Source organism: Hyaena hyaena, unplaced genomic scaffold (assembly GCF_003009895.1).
Source record: "Hyaena hyaena isolate Hyena2069 unplaced genomic scaffold, ASM300989v1 scaffold_38, whole genome shotgun sequence".
NCBI classification, from domain to species: Eukaryota; Metazoa; Chordata; class Mammalia; order Carnivora; family Hyaenidae; genus Hyaena; species Hyaena hyaena.
In genome coordinates, this window is record NW_024080670.1 from 2663458 (window position 1) to 2679995 (window position 16538).

A 16538-nucleotide genomic window follows, 5' to 3' on the forward strand; every position below is an offset into this window, starting at 1 on the left:
CAGCCGGACAGCCCTGGCACCCCGCCAACCTACACCCTCGACTCTGAGGACAAACCACATACTCCAGGTGGAAGCCGCAGGGCCCCCAGACGAGCTCAGAGGAACAGCCCTCACAGCCCCGCCGCTCCAATCTCTCTGCAAGGACTTTAACCCCTCAGAGATCCCCCACTTCATGACATGACCCTTTGCTCCCTCATTAACGATTCTGATGCGTCATTTTCTCGTGGGCGCAGAGCTTAGTATCCTTTAACGTCTTTCACCCACGCGCCTGCTACTGAACGACGGACAGTCCCCTGTCGCTCTGAACAGCCCTGGTGCAGGTGTGCCCGGGGACCCGGCCCCCAAACCCGCCTGCCTCTGCTGCACGAGCCCCTTTCCTACACGGGATCGTCCTGGGTCCTGCTTTGCCACTTGATTTTCTCACTTAAGACACTTCTCTGTGTCAGTTGGAAGAGCCCGTGGTTCTCAATGGGAGGGGGAAGGGACACTGCCAGTGTCAGGCGATAACTTTCACGTCGCTGGTATGGAGCAGGCCAGCGATGCTCACTGTCCCATCACCCGCAGCCCAGCCCCCACGACAAAGAACCATCCAGCCCCAAGCCACAGCGCCCGTGGCTTAACAGCACACCAGGCACTTGGACCCGAGCCTCCTGAACCCAGACCTCCTGCTGATAAAATCTTAATTTTTTTTTAACCCTCTGGCCACTCTGTTCACCCCACAGAACGTGTTTTCCAAATAAAAGCCAACTGCAGACGGCTCTTCAGTCCCCAAATCCCCACGTGTCCCCAGCAGAGGCTAGAGGCGCCCTGCCCCCGCCCGCACGCACCTTAATGAAGGTGTCGATCTCAATCCGCCTGCGCTTGGCCAGTGCCTCTATCTCCACCTGGCAGATGGAGCACACGTACAGATGGTTCACAGCAGGGCCGCCCCCAAACCTGCACCCGGGGGGGAGAAGGGGGGAGGGAGAGAGAGAGAGAGTGAGCGAGCCTGAGGGAAGCCTTCCAGTAGGCGAGGCAGCAGAACTTGCCAAAGAGCCATTGCTGCCCTCCACATGCTGCGTTTCTCCTCCTCTGGGGAGGCTCCCTGACCCTGGCTGCCCGGGGCACAGCCCTTCACTTTTCTGTCCCTGTGCGCCGGCCCCACCCCTGCACAGGGCCTGCCCCTGCACAGGTGGGTCACAGATAGATGGTTACTGGCTAAAGGACGGATTCTTAGCTGCTGGTGAGAAGCCATTGTGCCCAAGAGCCCACGCGACCAGACCCTGAGGACGTCAAAGGGAGACAGAAGGCTGTCCCTCTGCAGGCAGGAGGGTGGGCCCCCCGGGATACGGGGACACATCTCCCTGGGGGGCTCCAGCCCACCCACCTGCAACCAGGCGCAGTCCGCACCTGACCCGCCAGCGGACAGGGCAAAGCCTGTCTGCAAGGGGCCTTCCCGGCCCATGTGAGAGCGCGCCGGTCACCACCCAGCCTGCCCACGTGTCTGCAGAGCCACCTGGGCCTGAAGGCCACCTGAGCGGGGCCGGCCCGGAGCCAGCCCTCGCGGGCTATCCGTGACAGGGACCAACGCGCCTGCTTTTGCTCCAGTCAGCTTTCTGCCCCTCCTGACCGGAAGCTTCCGGCGGAACGCCCGCCGGCGTCTCGTTCCCTGCAGGTCACGCGCCAGAGGGGCCCTCGCAGCCGCTCCCGAGCTGCTCCGCCCGAGCGGAGGGCCTCTGTCCCCGAGCTCCCTCCCTGCCCCGCCGAGGGCCCGGCCCAGACAGGAGCAGGCAGCCCTCCCGCAGGAGGCGGCCGGGCACGAACCTGCTGTAGACGTGCTCCCAGACGTTCTGCGGCAACATCACCACCAGGTCGTCGATGTAGTGGTATTTGTTGGGCGGGATGCCTGGGGAGGAAGAGAGGGGGGAGGGAGAGCTGGGGGCTCAGCTGCGGGCCCCGCAGACCCCGACCGCAGGGGAGGCGGCCTCACCTCCGTGGGAGCAGAGGAAGGTGTGGTTGGTGATGGGCCCCGGCTCCGCGAAGGTGTTGAACTTGTTGAGCCACTCGCGAGACACGTAGAACCGCAGCAGGCTGGGCTCCCGCATGGCGGCCAGGGATACCACCTGCTGCCGCTCCCGCACAGCCTCCTCGCTGCTCTTCCTGGGGCAGGGGTGAGGCAGGGCGGGGGCAGGACAGGAGAATTACCGACAGCTGTGCCTGGGCTCACTCCATGCAGGGACGCCAGCCGCACCTGCCAGGGGTGTGTTCAGAGCCCCCCTCCCCCCCGCCCTCACCCCGCCTCCCCACCCCCAATCCCAGCATCTCAGCAGCCCCACCCCTGCCAGAGTTCCTGCCACCATCCCCTCCCACGGGACCACCCGAGGAGACCCAAACTCAACTTCCTGGGCCTCCTACTTTCCCGCTGTGGCCGCAGGGCTCTTTCTTCCAGACTGAAACCCCTGCTGCCCAGGCCTAGCACCCTTCCAGGCTCCACCCATGCCCGGACAGAAGCCCCGGCCCACAGGTCACCAGACCCGCCACCCGCCCCAGGCCCACCTATAGAAGAGGACGTAGGCCTCGGCGTTCTGCACCACTGTCTCATGGACCTCGGTGACGTACTGGTCGTCGAACTCGTACCACTGCCCGTTGATGACGTTCTGGCAGTAAGCGATGTAGTGACCACCTGCGGCGGGAGGGGCGGGCCGTCACGGGGGTCCTACAGGGAGGGGACAGGGAGGGGCAGGGGTGGCCAGACTCACTGCCCGCCGTGCCGTGGTGGCAGATGACAGAGAGAAGGTCGTAGGTGGTGATCTGCGACGTGCACTCCTTGGCAAGGAATGGACGCAGGTCAAGTCCCTCGAGGGGGAAGGAGACGTGGCTGCTGATTTTGAACGAATACATGACCTCGTGCCGAAAGCGCTTCAGGTGGATGCACAGTATCTGGGGGGACCGGGGGCAGGTGTCGGTGCCTCCAGGCGGGGCCAGCCAGGGCCCTGTGAGCCCTGGCAACCAGGCGGGGTCTCAGGCCTGGGCTCCGGGAAACCCACTAGCCCACTGTTCAGTCCACTCGGGTCTTGCCATCCAGGCAAAAACAAGGAATGGAGCAGCTAGAGCCTTCCAGAGGTCCAGGCAGGCGGACGGGTCACTCCCACTGAGCCCCCGGAACACAGGGAAGAGCCCCGCATGGGAGCTGAGCTGCTCCCCACAAGGCAGAGCAGAGGCCCATGAGATGGCAGGGCCACGCCGATGGCACTGGCTGCCGACACCGGCGTCCCCAACCTGCTGGGCACGGCCCTGAGCTCCCACACCTCGTGCATCACTCCTCCCTGCTCCAGGCTTCGGTCGAGCCCCTTCCTGCCTCAGAGCTTTGCCCACCTGCTCCTTCCCCACTCTTCCCCCACGAGGCTGACACAATCCCCACGCTCAGGGCCCATTCAGACCCACTCCCTCAGAAAGCCCACCCAAACGGGGACACTATGGCAGACACATCCCTCCCCGCATACCCGCCTTCCCCAGGGTGGCACCCTCCACCCCACGCCCGCCTTGCAGCTCAGGGCAGGAGGAGCTGAGGGAGGCACCAAGTCACCTGCCAGCAGACCCTTCCCAGCAGGGGACTCCCCCCTCCAAAGTAGCCAACTCCCCCCGCCCTGGGCTTCTTCAGGAAGGAAGCAGGTTCGGGGGTGGGTGGGGGGGCGCGGGGACTGCCCCACTCACCTCGGGCAGCCGCAGGACCTTACAGTACTTCACCCCGTTCCGCAGCCTGGCAAGGAGAACGGGTGAGAAGCGATGAGCGTCCCGGTGTGGGGGCAGAGGGACACCCTCCTGACAGGGTCATATCCGTGAGGTCAGAGTCAAACTCCCTGGGAGAGCCCGGCAAGTACGCAGAACACAGATGGACACAGGGGTCAGGAGGGGAAGCTGGGGAGAGGCCCCGGAACACACACACTTACTTTTTACACCGTTCACAGCTGTACATGTTGTCACCTAGAGCAGTAAATGCAGACAACGGTTAGCGGGGACAGGAAATGGGAACAGAAGTGGACGTAATGATTTGTGCTGGTGAAACACGACCCGATAGGCTGCCTGCAAGAGACTCACTTCAGCATTAAGGGCACACAGGCTGGGAGAGAGGGATGGAAGGAGACAGTCCCTGCAAATGGGAACCAAGAGAGCACAGGTGGCTATACAAATAACACAGGCCTTCAGTCAAAATCTGTTATGAGAGATGGAGAGGGTCACTGTGTAGTGATAAAGGGGTTAATTCAAAAAGAAGAGATAAATTATTGTAAAACTATGCATCCAACCCCACAGGACTTAAATACATGAGGCGAATATTAACACGACTGAAGGGAGTTAAGAGTCAGCAACCCAGTAACAGTTGGGACTTTAACACCCTACTTTCAACACTGGGCAGATCACTCAGACAGAAAATTAATAAGGGCACCAGACCTGAAGGACTTCAGACCAAATGGACCTAACAGACATAGACGGAACATTCCATCCAACAGCACCAGAATACACCTTCTCAAGTGCACACGGCACATTCTCCGGGACAGATCCTTGGCTGGGCACAGAGCAAACTTGAACAAATCTGAGAAGATGGATATACTGCCTGGTGTCTTTTCCAACCACAGTGGTATGAAATTAGAAACCGTTACCAGGAGGAAAACTATAAAATTCACAAATATGTGGACTTCCAACAACATATTCCTCAACAACTGATGGGTCAAAGAAAAATTCAAAAGGGAACTCAGGAAGTATCTCAAAATAAATGAAAATGAAAATATAACAGACCACCATGTACGGGATGCAGCAAAAGCAGTTCTAAGAGGGAATTTCATAGCAATCAATGCCAACATTAAGAAAACAAATAGATCGCAAACAACCTGACTACCTCTCGACGAATCAGAAAATGAAAAATACACTAAGCCCAAACTTGGCAGTAGGGAGAAAATGAGAGAGGTTAGAGAAGAAATAAGTGAAACAGAGAAAAAATAATAGAAAAAAAATCAGGGAAACTAAGAGTCAGTTTTCAGGAACAGTAAAATAGAAAACGCCTTTAGCTAGATCAGCAAAAACAAAGACGTCTAAAAAGGAAAAGAGGAGGTAAGGAGGTAAGACTGTTTGCATGCAGATGACATGATCTTACATGTCGGAACACTAAAAGCTCCCCCAAAACTGTTAGTGCTTACAAATGAATTCAGTAAAGTTGCAGCACATAAAATCCACATACAAAAATCAGCAGCATTCCCGTATCCTGGCCATGAAATATCTGAATGAGAAATCAAGAAAACAATCCCATTTACAATTGTGTCAAGGATGATAAAACACATAGGAATAATTTTAACCAAGACTCATACACAGAAACCATATGGGGTTGATGAGAGACGCCGACAAGATGGCCGTGAGCTCACAGAAGATACAGCTGCTGGCCTCTGCCCCAGGTTCCTGGCTCACCCTTCCTAAGGTCCTTGTGCTTTCCTAAGTGGTAAGAGCACTAGAAGCATCATTTGTTCTGATTATTTGGTCTTTGACCCTTTGACCCCACTTCTTGACAGGCTCCTAAGTCCCTCGGAATTTCCTAGGTGATGGTGGTGACCTTTATCCTAACAAGGTGACTCTGGATGGCTCCGGGATTAGGGCTGGCCACCAGAAAGACGGAGCCATGATTAGAAGTTTGGAATTTCCAGGGGCGCCTGGGTGGCTCAGTCGGTGAAGTGGCCAACTTCAGCTCGGGTCATGATCTCAGGGTCCGAGGGTTCGCGCCCCGCATCGGACTCTGTGCTGACAGCTCAGAGTCTGGGGCCTGCCTCAGATCTGTGTCTCCCTCAATCTTTATCCCTCTCCTGCTTATGCTCTGTCACTCTCTGTCTCTCAAATAAACGTTCAAAAATTTACACAATAAAAGAAGTTTGGAATTTTCAGCCCCACCTGTGTCCTACAGAGAAGAGAGGGCCTGGAAATGGAGTGTATGACTGATCATGCCTGCATGAGGAAGTCTCCATAAACATCCTAAAGGCATGGGGCTTGGCCACCTTCCAAGTTGGCGAACGCGTGGGGACCAAGGGAAAGTAGCGAGCTCTGCCCTTATTGGTACCGAGTATCTTGTCTTGCCCTGTGGACCTCTGCCATCTGGCTCCTCCTGAGTTAATTTTTTTTTTTTTTTTAACATTTATTTATTTTTGAGAGAGAGCGAGAGAGCGAGGGAGGGGCAGAGAGAGAGGGATACACAGAATCTGAAGCAGGCTTCAGGCTCCAAACTGTCAGCACAGAACCTAACACGGGGCTCGAACTCATGGACCACAAGATCGTGACCTGAGCCGAAGTCAAACACTTAACCAATGGAGCCCCCCAGGCGCCCCTGAATGACATCCTTTTATGATAAACCAGTCATTTTAAGTAATGGCTCTAGCAAAGTAATCAAACCCAAGGAGAAAGGGTTGGAACCTTTCATCTACAGCCAGTCGGTCAGAAGCACAAGTGATAGCCGGGACCTGTGACGTTGAAGAGGGAAAGTCTCACAGGACTGAGTCCTTGACCTCTGGGATCCGATGCTCCAGGCAGTGTCAGGACTGAGGTGAATTCTCAATACCCGGCTGGTGTCACATAACTGCTTGGCGGGGGAAGAGCACCATGCGTCTGGTGTCAGGAGGGTAGTAAGGGTGACAGAGGGAGATTGAGTTGTTCCTACATGATGACCAAATCAATGTGAAGACACCCTGCGCTCGTGGATCAGAATACTAGATATTGTCAAAACGTCCACCCTACCCAAAGCCGTATATAGATTCAATGCAATCCCTATCAAAAGCCTGGTCACCTTTTTCACAGAAATAGAACAAAACAATCCTAAAATTCATTATGGAATTACAAAAGATCCCGAATGGCCAAAACAATCTTGAGCAAGAACAAAGCTGGAGGCGTCCCAAGTCCTGATTTCAAACTACACTATGAACCAAGAGCAATCAGAAGGGTACGGCACTGGCATAAAAAGACACATGGGCTGATAAGCAGAATTGGGGACCCAGAAATAAACCTGCGCACACACGGGCAACTACTGTGTGACAAGGGAGCCAAGAACACTTGATGAAGGAAAGATAGTCATTTCAGTAAATGGCATTGGGGAAACTGGACATTCACACGTGTGAAGGAGTGAATGAGGCTGGACCCATATCTCATACCACACACAGAAAGTACCCTGAAATGGATTAAAGTCTTAATATGTGACCCAAAACCATGAAACTCCTAGAAGAAAACATAGGGGAAATGCTCCTATGTTTTCATGGCTGGTCTTGGCCATGACCTTTGGATAGGACACCCAAAGCACAAGCAACAAAAGCAAAAATAAACAAGTGGGCCGACAGCAAACTCAAAAGCTCTTCGCAACACAAGAAACAATTTGCAAAATAAAGCAGCAGCCTATAGGACGGGAGAAAACAGTTGGAGACCACGTATCAGGTGAGGGGTTACTATCCAAGATACGTAAGTAATTCACACAGATAGCAAAAACAAAATAAAATAAAACCCCAGATAACCTGTGTACAAAGGGGCAGAGAACCTAAATAGACATTTTTTCCAAAGACCACAGACAAATGGCCAACAGGTCTGTGAAAAGAGGCTCAACGTCGCTCACCCCAGGGAAATGCAGATCCACCCCCGTGGTGCAGTATCGCCTCACCCCTGCTAGAATAGCTCCCCTCCAAAAGAGATTTTGCAAAATGAGATACAAAATGTTGGCAAGGACGTCGGGGGGTGGGGGGGGATCCCTCGTGCACCACAGATGGGAACGGGAACTGGCGTGGCCACCGTGGAAAACAGTATGGAGGTTCCTCAACAAATTAAATGGCGCTACCCTAGGATCCGACCATCCTACGTCTAGGTATTTATCCGAAGGAAATGAAATCAGTCTGGAAGAGACAGAGGCGCAACCCTGCTCACCGCAGCACTATTCCCAACAGCCAAGGGGCAGAAGCAAACCCCACACAGCCACTGAGAGAGGAACTGGGAAACAAGAGGTAGCCTCTAGACGGACTATTACTCAGCTCTAAAAAGGAAGGAAATGCTGCCACCCGCCACAACACGGATGAACTGTGGGGAACATCATGTTAAGTGAAATGAGCCCGTCACAGGAAGACAAATACCATCTGATCTTACTTAGATGAGGGCCCTTGAGTCACCAAGTTCATGGAGACAGAAAGAATGATCAGCGCCAGGGCTATGGGACAGGGGAGAAGAGACAGTTGTCATTCAAGGGGTAGAGTTTCCTCTCTGCAGGACAAAAAGGTTCCGGAGATTGATTACAGGACATTATGAACACAGGGAATGCTACTGACCTGTACACTTAAAAATGGCTAAGATAGGGGAGGAGGGGTGTCTGGGTCCGTTAAGTGACTGACTTGGGCTCGGGTCACGCACGCTCTCACAGCTTGTGGGTTCGCGCCCTGTGTCAAGCTCTGTGCTGACAGCTCAGAACCGGCGGCCTGCCTCGGATTCTGTGTCTCTGCCTCTCTTTGTCCCTCCCCAGCTCTCTCTCTCTCAAAAATAAATACATGAACTTAAAAAAATTTTAAATAAAACTTAAAAAATGGTTAAGATGGTAAATTTTATGTTATGTGTATTTTACCACAACTAAGTTGTTTGGTTTTTTTAAGAGAAAGAGCTTTCCCAAAGGTAAGATGCCAAGCACTCGATGGAAAAATGGGAAAAGGACAGGAAGAGGAAATTTCAAAATAGGAAATACAAACAGCCAATACACTTATGGAAACTCTCCGAGCTCAGCGACAACCAAGGAAACGCAAAATACAAGCACAGTTACCATTTTTGTGCACCAAACTGTTAAAGAAAACCCGGTGGAGAAAACCCCAAGGGGGCAGGGCTGGGAGAACGCAGGCAGAGGGGGAGGCATGCTAGCTGACAGTGAGTTCCAGAAACCAGCCATATGCTGACCCAGCCAGCCCGGTCCGCTCACCTTTCAGCTCGTCGGCAGCGAAGAAGGCAGCAAGGCAGTCTTCCAGGGTGATGACTGGCCCCCAAAACCAGCTGGGGGTGCAAGACACCACAAACCTACGGAGACAGAAAAGGGGTGGCGGGGTGCTGCCAGGGCCTGGGCCAGACTGACACCTGGGGGCACCTTGGTGGGTGGGTGGAAGGGCAGAGGTCTGGCAGCAAACACTCAGGACCCCCGGCCAGCAGCCCCGTGTCCTTGGGGACAATGAAAAGACTCCTCTCTGAGCCTTGTCTTCTCACATGTGAAGGGGCCCCGATCCCACCGGCCTGTCGTCTGGGCAGGGACGGGCTCCTGATGCCAGGTGGGTGTAAAGCGGGCCTCACGCCACATGGCAAGGGCTCTGGAAAGTTGCCCCTACTCTCCCCGCGGGGTCAGGCCTGCTCTCCGGCTGCCGCCCTCCTTTCTAGATGCCACCTGGTGACTGCCCTGTCGTCCCCCGCCTTCAGATCCACGGGCCCCCTGCAACCCAGGCCACCCCCACGTGGCTGAGGAAGCGCCCCGCCCCACTCAGCCAACCCCTGTGCAGCCTCCAGCTTCCAGGGCCCTTCAGGACTCTGCCCTTGGCCTTGCAAACACCTGGACTGTGCTGTTCACGGCCTGCTGCCTGCCGGGGCCGGGGCGGTCTCGTGTCTCCAGCAGGCGGGAAGGCGGGGTACCTCCGGATATACTCCACAATGAAGGCGAGCCAGCCCTGGGCGGTGTAGCCGTCCCCGCAGGCGCCCGGCTTGGCTGGCACATTCTGGTAGATGGCCGAGTGCAGCTTGGCCAGGTCCTCCTTGCCAGGAATGGGCAGAGACAGGTCCTGGAACGTCTCCACAGTGGTGGACACCTGTGGGCGGAAGGTCGGCCTGGGCCTCCACCCCCGGGGCCTGCCCTCCCGGAAGAAGCACAAGCCACAGCCCGAGCCCCAGCCACCCCCCCAACGGCAGGCGTGGGCCGGGGGGTCTGCTCCCCAGTCCCTGGACACGGGAGCCACCCCTACAGAAAGGCGGGGAACGTCACGGGGAGAACCCCCCTCCCGCCCCTGACCTGCGGGAGGAGCACCAGGGCCACCGCAGGCTGGCACGCGGCTCGCCCACCCCCAGGGCACTCACGCGGTCGCAGGTGAGACACTGCACGAGGCTGAGGACGGAGCCGTCGAAGATGTCGGAGATGACGCTGCGGTAGCGCTGTTCCTTCCGCCTCCGGCTGCTGGCGCTCAGCACCTGGGCTGGGGGCACAGCACGGGACTAGGCCCAGCCCCTCCGGCCTGTCTGGGGCAAGGGGCGGTGCTGGGGCTTGCTAGGCCGGGACTTGGGGCGGCGTCCTACGTGCATCACGTGGTGGGGTTCACAGTTCCCTGCCCAGCGCCTCGGGCACTGTCAGTGAGACAGGCGCCCCCACTGGCACCCTGGTGGCATTAGGAGGGCTCGGAGACGCCAACTCCGCGCACCCAAGGCCACCCATGGCACGGCCTGCACCCCGGCCCCGGGCTGCGCGTGCGGACGCCCTGTGGCCCAGCCCCCCCGCCCAATCCTGCCAACCTTTCTTGAGCACGTACGACGGCCCCATCCTCACGGGGCTCGCCCGAGGAGGGCTGCCCGCCAGCTTGGCATGGCCCTCGTGGTGGCGCACGGGGCTGCAGGGGCGGGAGGTGCTGCGCATGTGGGCCTCGTTGTCCGGCTCTGGGGGCAGAGAGGGGGCCGTGCTGGGTCAAGCAGGCTGCGCCGACTGCGGGGCCTGGTCAGGAAGAGGACCCGCCAGCACCTCCCAGGGACCGAGCTGGCGCCTGCCACGCCTCTTCTACCTGTGCCCGCCCGGCCTCCACCAAACCCACAGAACGCCTGTCCTCACTCCGGTTTCCAGCAGAGGCGCAGGGCTGAGTGAGTCCGCTCCTGCTACGCGGCCGGCCCCGCCCCTGAGGCTCTGGGGGTGGGACCCCCGGGGGTGGGAGAGGCCAGCGGGCCAGCGCGCCTCGGGGGTGCCGGGCAAAGCAGGCCAGGGTCCCCGCGCGGCTGTCTGGCACCTGGGCTCCGGCGGGGACTGGAGGACCGCGGCGACGGCGGCTGGGCCTCGGTGGGCCGGGCGTCGAGGGCGGCCAGGGCCGTGTCCACGTCGGCGTCCTCGTCCACTTGCTCCGAGCTGGTGCGCTGCTGGCCCCAGGAGAACTTGCGGTCCTTCATGCGCTCCTTCTCGGAGATGGCGCGGCCCGCCTCGTCAGGGGCCAGCAGCTCCGCCGCGGCCTGCGGGCCGCCCCCGCCGCGGCCCTGCCCGTCGCCCTCACCCCGGTCGCTGCTCGAGTCGCAGGACAGGAACTCGTCCTCCGACGGGCTCCGGTCGCCCTCGTGCTTCTCGTCCGTGTCGCTCGAGTCGGAGTCCCGGGCCTCCGCCAGCGCCGCCGAGGCCGCCACCACCGGCTCCTTGAGCTCCTCGTGCAGCTGGTCCATCAGGCAGCGCAGGAACTCCTGGGTGTCCTGGAAGCAGCGGCCGGGTCAGCGGGGCCGTCCCTGGGGCAGAGGGACCCGCCGCAGGCACCTCCCTGCTTCCGCGGCCGAGGACCCCAGCAGGCCCGTCTCGCGAGTCCCAGCGGTACCCCGTGCAGATGCGCCGAGCGGCCCTCTCGGTGGCCTCTGTGGCAGTTCTGTCCCAACCCCCACTCTACCGAGAACGCCGGGGCCTGAGAGGCTCAGCCACCCCTAACCAGTCCCGCAGCTGTCGAGCGGCAAAGCCGAGGTCCCTACGGGGCCCGTGGGACTCCCCACCCAGTTCGTGCTCATAAGCACCCGCAGCCCCGCCTCCGCCTCGTGCGGGACAGCGAAGGAGCCACGTTTGGCCCCGAAAGTCACCTTGCTGCCTACAGGAGGGGCCCCTGGGGTGGGCAGGGAGCCTGTGGAGGGATGAAGGTGACAGAGAAGATGCCTGCGCTCATGAGGGCTCAGCTGACTTGTGTAGGGGTGATGCCAGCCGGCGGGCCGGGCCGCCTGCGTCCCCTACCCTTCCTCTGGTTCTCCCTGGCGTCCCGGCCTTTCTGCCAGCTCCCCTGCCCGCCCCGCTGGCCTTGCCAGCGCGGCCATGGTCGAGGGTACGGGCTCCAAAAGGTAGGATCACACCTCCCCGGAGACACGGACACGACGCATCTAAGCTGCCGCTCTGGGCGCGTTCGGCCTCAAGTCACAGCTTTTATTCTGACCTCTGACTAGAAGGCCAAGCCGAGCAGGAAGCCAGGGCAGCAAGGTTTCCAGCACCTGCCCACCAGCCCCGCCGAGAGCGGCGCACGCACAGAAGGCACCGCAATGTGGTGGCGGCGGCTGGTCCCCCACAGCTGGAGCCACCTGGCGCCACGCCGCCCTCACAGTGCCCGGCTTCAGACGCAGTGTCCCCTCACCGGCCCAACTCCTGCCCAACGCGATGCTGGATCACGCAGCGGCCACACCCGGCCAAGCGTCCTCAGCCTCACGTCACAGAGGGGGAGAGAGGGCCTCGTCCTCTCAGCTCTGGGGGGAAGGGAGGGCCCTGGACAGATTTCCTCAGGCCAAGTGTCAAACTCGATGACCAGAGAGGGTAACCGCTAGCTTATCTTGCATCAGGGAGCGGGGAGGATTCGTGGGTCCCGTCATCAGGGGCGCTGAAAGGTTCCTCTAAGCAACGGGCCTTTGACACGCCACCGCCTTTTCTTTCTGGTTCTTCCTTTTAACACAAGTACCGTGTTTACGCTGCTAAAATTTCAAGCCGTGTGTGGAAGCAGGGCAGCATCATCCAGCTATGAACAGAGGCCCACGCCTGTGTCTGTGTTTCAGACTCGGAAATGTTCCCCATGTTATGCCGAAGAAACCAGAGGCATGGATGCTTCTGGAGTGTGAGCGCGTGCTGGGCAGCAGCCGGACAGCCCTGCCCCCTGGGCCTTCACGGAGAGCCCGAGGAATGGCTCAGCTCAGCCTGAGTCCCACCCTGCCCTTATGTGCCGTGTGACCTGAGCAAGGTACAGAACCTCTCTGAGCCTCGGCTCCTTACCTATAGCACGGGGTGACGACAGGGCTCATCTCAGGAGAGCTCTGTGAGGGTACACAGGGCTGTACGGGGTGGCAGGGAGGGGACACCTTAATAAATGGTAGACGGTGGACTGTGACATGGAGAACCGATCACTTTCCAAAAAGGGTGGTGTTCAGGCATCGCTGGGCTTCTCAGTCAGGAGCCTGGCGATCCCCCAACTGAGGGTGTGAGCAGAGGGGCCCCCAGCAGCCCCCAGCCCAGGAAGGGACGGCAGGCAGGGTAGGGGGTGCCGAGGGAGAGGGCGGGACGCACCCCTGGCCCGACCGCAGCTCCGTTCCCGGCCCTGCATTCAGGCAGGCCCGGCTCCACCCCCGAGCCCAGCAGTGCAACCCCAGGCCGCGGGGCCATCCGGGGCAGGGGCCCGGCCGCGCCAACGGTCCCCCCAGCTTGGGACTGGGCCGTGCAGGTGGCCGCACTCGGCTTCACCGTGCTCCCACGAGCTCACACAACGGGAAGTATCGCTGATTTCCAAAGGCTTACAGAAACTCGTTATCAAAGGTCTACTTTAACAGAAGGGCCATTCTGCCTGCGATCGGGGGGATGAGAAGGTGTGTGCCACTTTGAACGCGGTGCTGAGGCGCACGGACTCCGCAGCCAGCCTGCCTGAGGTCAGACCCCAGCTCCGCCACGCATTAGCTCTGCGACCCGAGCCAGTGACCTGCCCGGCTGAGACTCAGCCTCCGTACCTGTCAAGCTGGGGAGGACACCCGTGGGCCCCAGGGGGCTTCAGCGTCCTCACACATGAAGGGCTGGGGCAGCGAGGGGACCTGCCCTGTAACGCCACGCTGCTGCTGGTGTTTTCTGTGCCGGTCTGGGCGTCAGAGCCAGGCCCGGTGATGGCCCTGCGTGTCCCCGGCGCAGCTCGGGCGGCCTACCTGCTGGGCATAGCCTCGGAACATCGGGTTGACCAACTTGATCCCGTGAGACAGGCCGGTGGGGACGACGTAGCTTGGGCTGTGGGGAGAGGAGGCCCATTAGCACACGTGGCCTGTTCAGCCCCGCGAGGGTTGGCGGGCAGGCAGCCAGGGCGGCTGAACAGGACTCAGTGCCGTGTCTGCTCTAACTCTGGGAACGGCTGACCTGGCCAGGAGCCCCGTCCCCGGGCCCCCGCGGGCTCGCACCTCCCCACAGCACCAACCCAGAGATAACTGTTGTGAAGATTTCTAGATTTTTCCATGAAAAAGGACACACGCAGAAAACAAACCTGGCTTCTGAGAGACCTGGAATTCTAGTGCCTCGTGCTGCTTTATAATCTGCTCTCACACTTAGTCTATTTCTACGCGCTCATTTTACATTATTCCCAAGTTTCCCAGAGAAATGGGTCAAATCCAAACTTCTGGTCTTTAAATTCATTTTGCGCGGAGCTAACCCCCTGCCACGTCAGCACCAGCCGCCAGTCATGAGACTCTCCCACGTGTACAGTGGTGGCTGGGACTTTGGAGCAGTCACGGCGAGTGCCTGGGTCTCGGCGCACATGATCTCATGTTGCTGGCTCAGGGCAACGCCAGGTTCAAACGCTAGTTCCACCTTCCTCGAGCCGAGTGACCTTGAGCAAGACACGGAAATCGCTCCAAGCCTCAGTCTCCCCCAGTTTGTACAACAGGATGGCCACGAGAATACACGGCGGAGGCGTGGGTGCACCACAAACAGCCGAAGGCAGAGGTGGGGCCTGCCTGAGGGCTGAGAGGAAACCCCCCGCCCGCCCCGCGCACCTGCCCGGGGCCAGGGGCTCCGTCGCTTACCGTTTCTTGTGCCAGACCTCAGAGACCAGCTTCTGGTAACTTCTGCACAGGGCTGGCTTCTTGTCTGTGCGCACCAGGCCCCCACACTCCAAGAAGAACTGGGTGAGCGGAGGGCTAGGGCCGGGGGGGCAGAGCGGGTCAGAAAATGAGGGGCGCGCGGCACGGGTTAGAAAGAGCTGGGTAGAGAGCCAAAGGCCCGTGTGGGGGGCATCCTGCAACCCCTGGAGCCAGAAAGGCCTGCGGACGACTAGAAGGATCCCACCTGTCACACGCTGAATTGTGTCTCCCCAAATGTATAAGTTGGACCCTTCAGAATATGACTACGTTTGGACACAGGGCTTTGAAACGGGCCATTAGGTTAAAACGAGGTCCTCCGGGTAGGCCTTAGTCCGATACGCCTGATACCCTCGTACGAGGAGGAGACTGGGACACAACCACGACCAGAGGGAAGGTGACCCACCCACCTAAGGTGGCCACTTACAAGTCAGGGAGAGAGGCCTCAGAACAGTCACCCCCGCCTGCCCTGTGACCTGGGACTTCTGGCCTCCAGAGCAGAGACAGAATACATTTCTGCTGCTTAAAGTATTCTGCCAGGGGCGCCGGGGCAGCTCGGTCAGTTAGGCATCAGACTCTTGGTTTAGGCTCAGGTCGTGATCTTAGGGTTCACGAGTTCGAGCCCCACGTCGAGCTCTACGCTGACAGCTCAGAGCCTGCTTGGGATTCTCTCTCTCTCTCCCTTTCTCTGTCTGTCCCTCCCCCGTGTGAGCACGTGCTCTCAAAAAAAAAAGAAAACAAAAAGAAACATTAAAAAAATAATAATAACTGAGCCTCCGGCTTTGGGGCCCCTGGGGGCAGGGAGCAGGGGCAGCTACCGCCGCAACAAGAGAGGGCCCAGCACCTGCCGCTCCCACCCGCCAGCACTTTCTGGGGAACCTTCCCGAACCTCCCAGCATCTTCCCTTTCCCTCGTGTTTTAAAAACATATCTCGTTACTTAAGAAATACACATTCATTGTAGACAGACTGGAAAACCTAGATGAGCAAACACCAACAAGGGGCTTTAATCCCACCACATGAAGACAGCTCCCCTGAACATTTAGGCTTAGACGGTTCCAGACTTTCCCATGCAGATGCCCCCTCCCTCCTTCATGCGTATGTGCACCAAGTCCCCGCCAGGTGGGACATTTGTGAGCTGGGCACAAGAAACGCCCTGGCCTCACCGACTTAACAGCCCACCCTAGACAGAAAGGACTAATTTTTCCCCCAAATGGGATTGCACCTCACACAACTTCATAACCTCCTTCCTCCCACTTGCCATGTTCTGACCCCTTCCAAAATACTGTCCTACACTCACTGGAAAACTGGCCTGTATTTTTTTTTTTAATTTTTTTATTTATTTTGAGAGACAGAAAGAGAGAGAGGGCACGAGCAGGGGAGGGGAAGGGCACAGAGAGTGAGAGTGAGAGAAAGAGAGAGAAAGAGAGAGAGAGAGAGAGAGAGAGAGAGAGAGAGAGAGAGAGAGAATCCCAAGCAGGCTCCCAGCTGTCAGCACAGAGCCTGACATGGGGCTTGAACCCACAAACCGTGAGATCATGACCTGAACCAAGACCAAGAGTTAGACGCTTACTTAACTGACTGAGCCCCCCAGGGTTCCCTAAAGGTGGGCTTTAAACGTGGACCTTCAAACGGTTCCCTATAAACAACAGGATATGACCATCGTCCCAGGCACTGTGCTCCTCAACCCAGGTCACCTTCCTAGGCTGTGACGGGGGGGGGGGGGGGGGGC

General features: G+C 58.5%; 1 protein-coding gene across 6 annotated transcripts in view; it reads right to left on the reverse strand.

Moving 5' to 3' along the window:
- The window catches only part of USP20 (ubiquitin specific peptidase 20), a 41526-nt gene that overhangs the window by 3019 nt on the left and 21969 nt on the right, over positions 1-16538 (reverse strand). For 5 of the 6 annotated variants that reach the window (XR_005527931.1, XM_039229588.1, XM_039229586.1 and 2 more), the window contains exons 9-22: positions 14755-14868; positions 13888-13966; positions 10989-11436; positions 10507-10647; positions 10078-10193; positions 9640-9812; positions 8945-9039; positions 3930-3963; positions 3694-3739; positions 2739-2919; positions 2536-2662; positions 1970-2139; positions 1804-1885; positions 828-936 (exon numbers count right to left, since the gene is read on the reverse strand). Coding sequence is in view for 5 of the 6 variants with exons in the window: in XM_039229588.1 (XP_039085519.1) it covers positions 828-936; positions 1804-1885; positions 1970-2139; positions 2536-2662; positions 2739-2919; positions 3694-3739; positions 3930-3963; positions 8945-9039; positions 9640-9812; positions 10078-10193; positions 10507-10647; positions 10989-11436; positions 13888-13966; positions 14755-14868 (1915 nt within the window). In the remaining variant the exon portion in view is untranslated. Of the gene's footprint in view, positions 1-827; positions 937-1194; positions 1263-1803; positions 1886-1969; positions 2140-2535; positions 2663-2738; positions 2920-3693; positions 3740-3929; positions 3964-8944; positions 9040-9639; positions 9813-10077; positions 10194-10506; positions 10648-10988; positions 11437-13887; positions 13967-14754; positions 14869-16538 lie in introns of those variants that run through there. The other variant, XM_039229589.1, reaches the window with a different exon arrangement.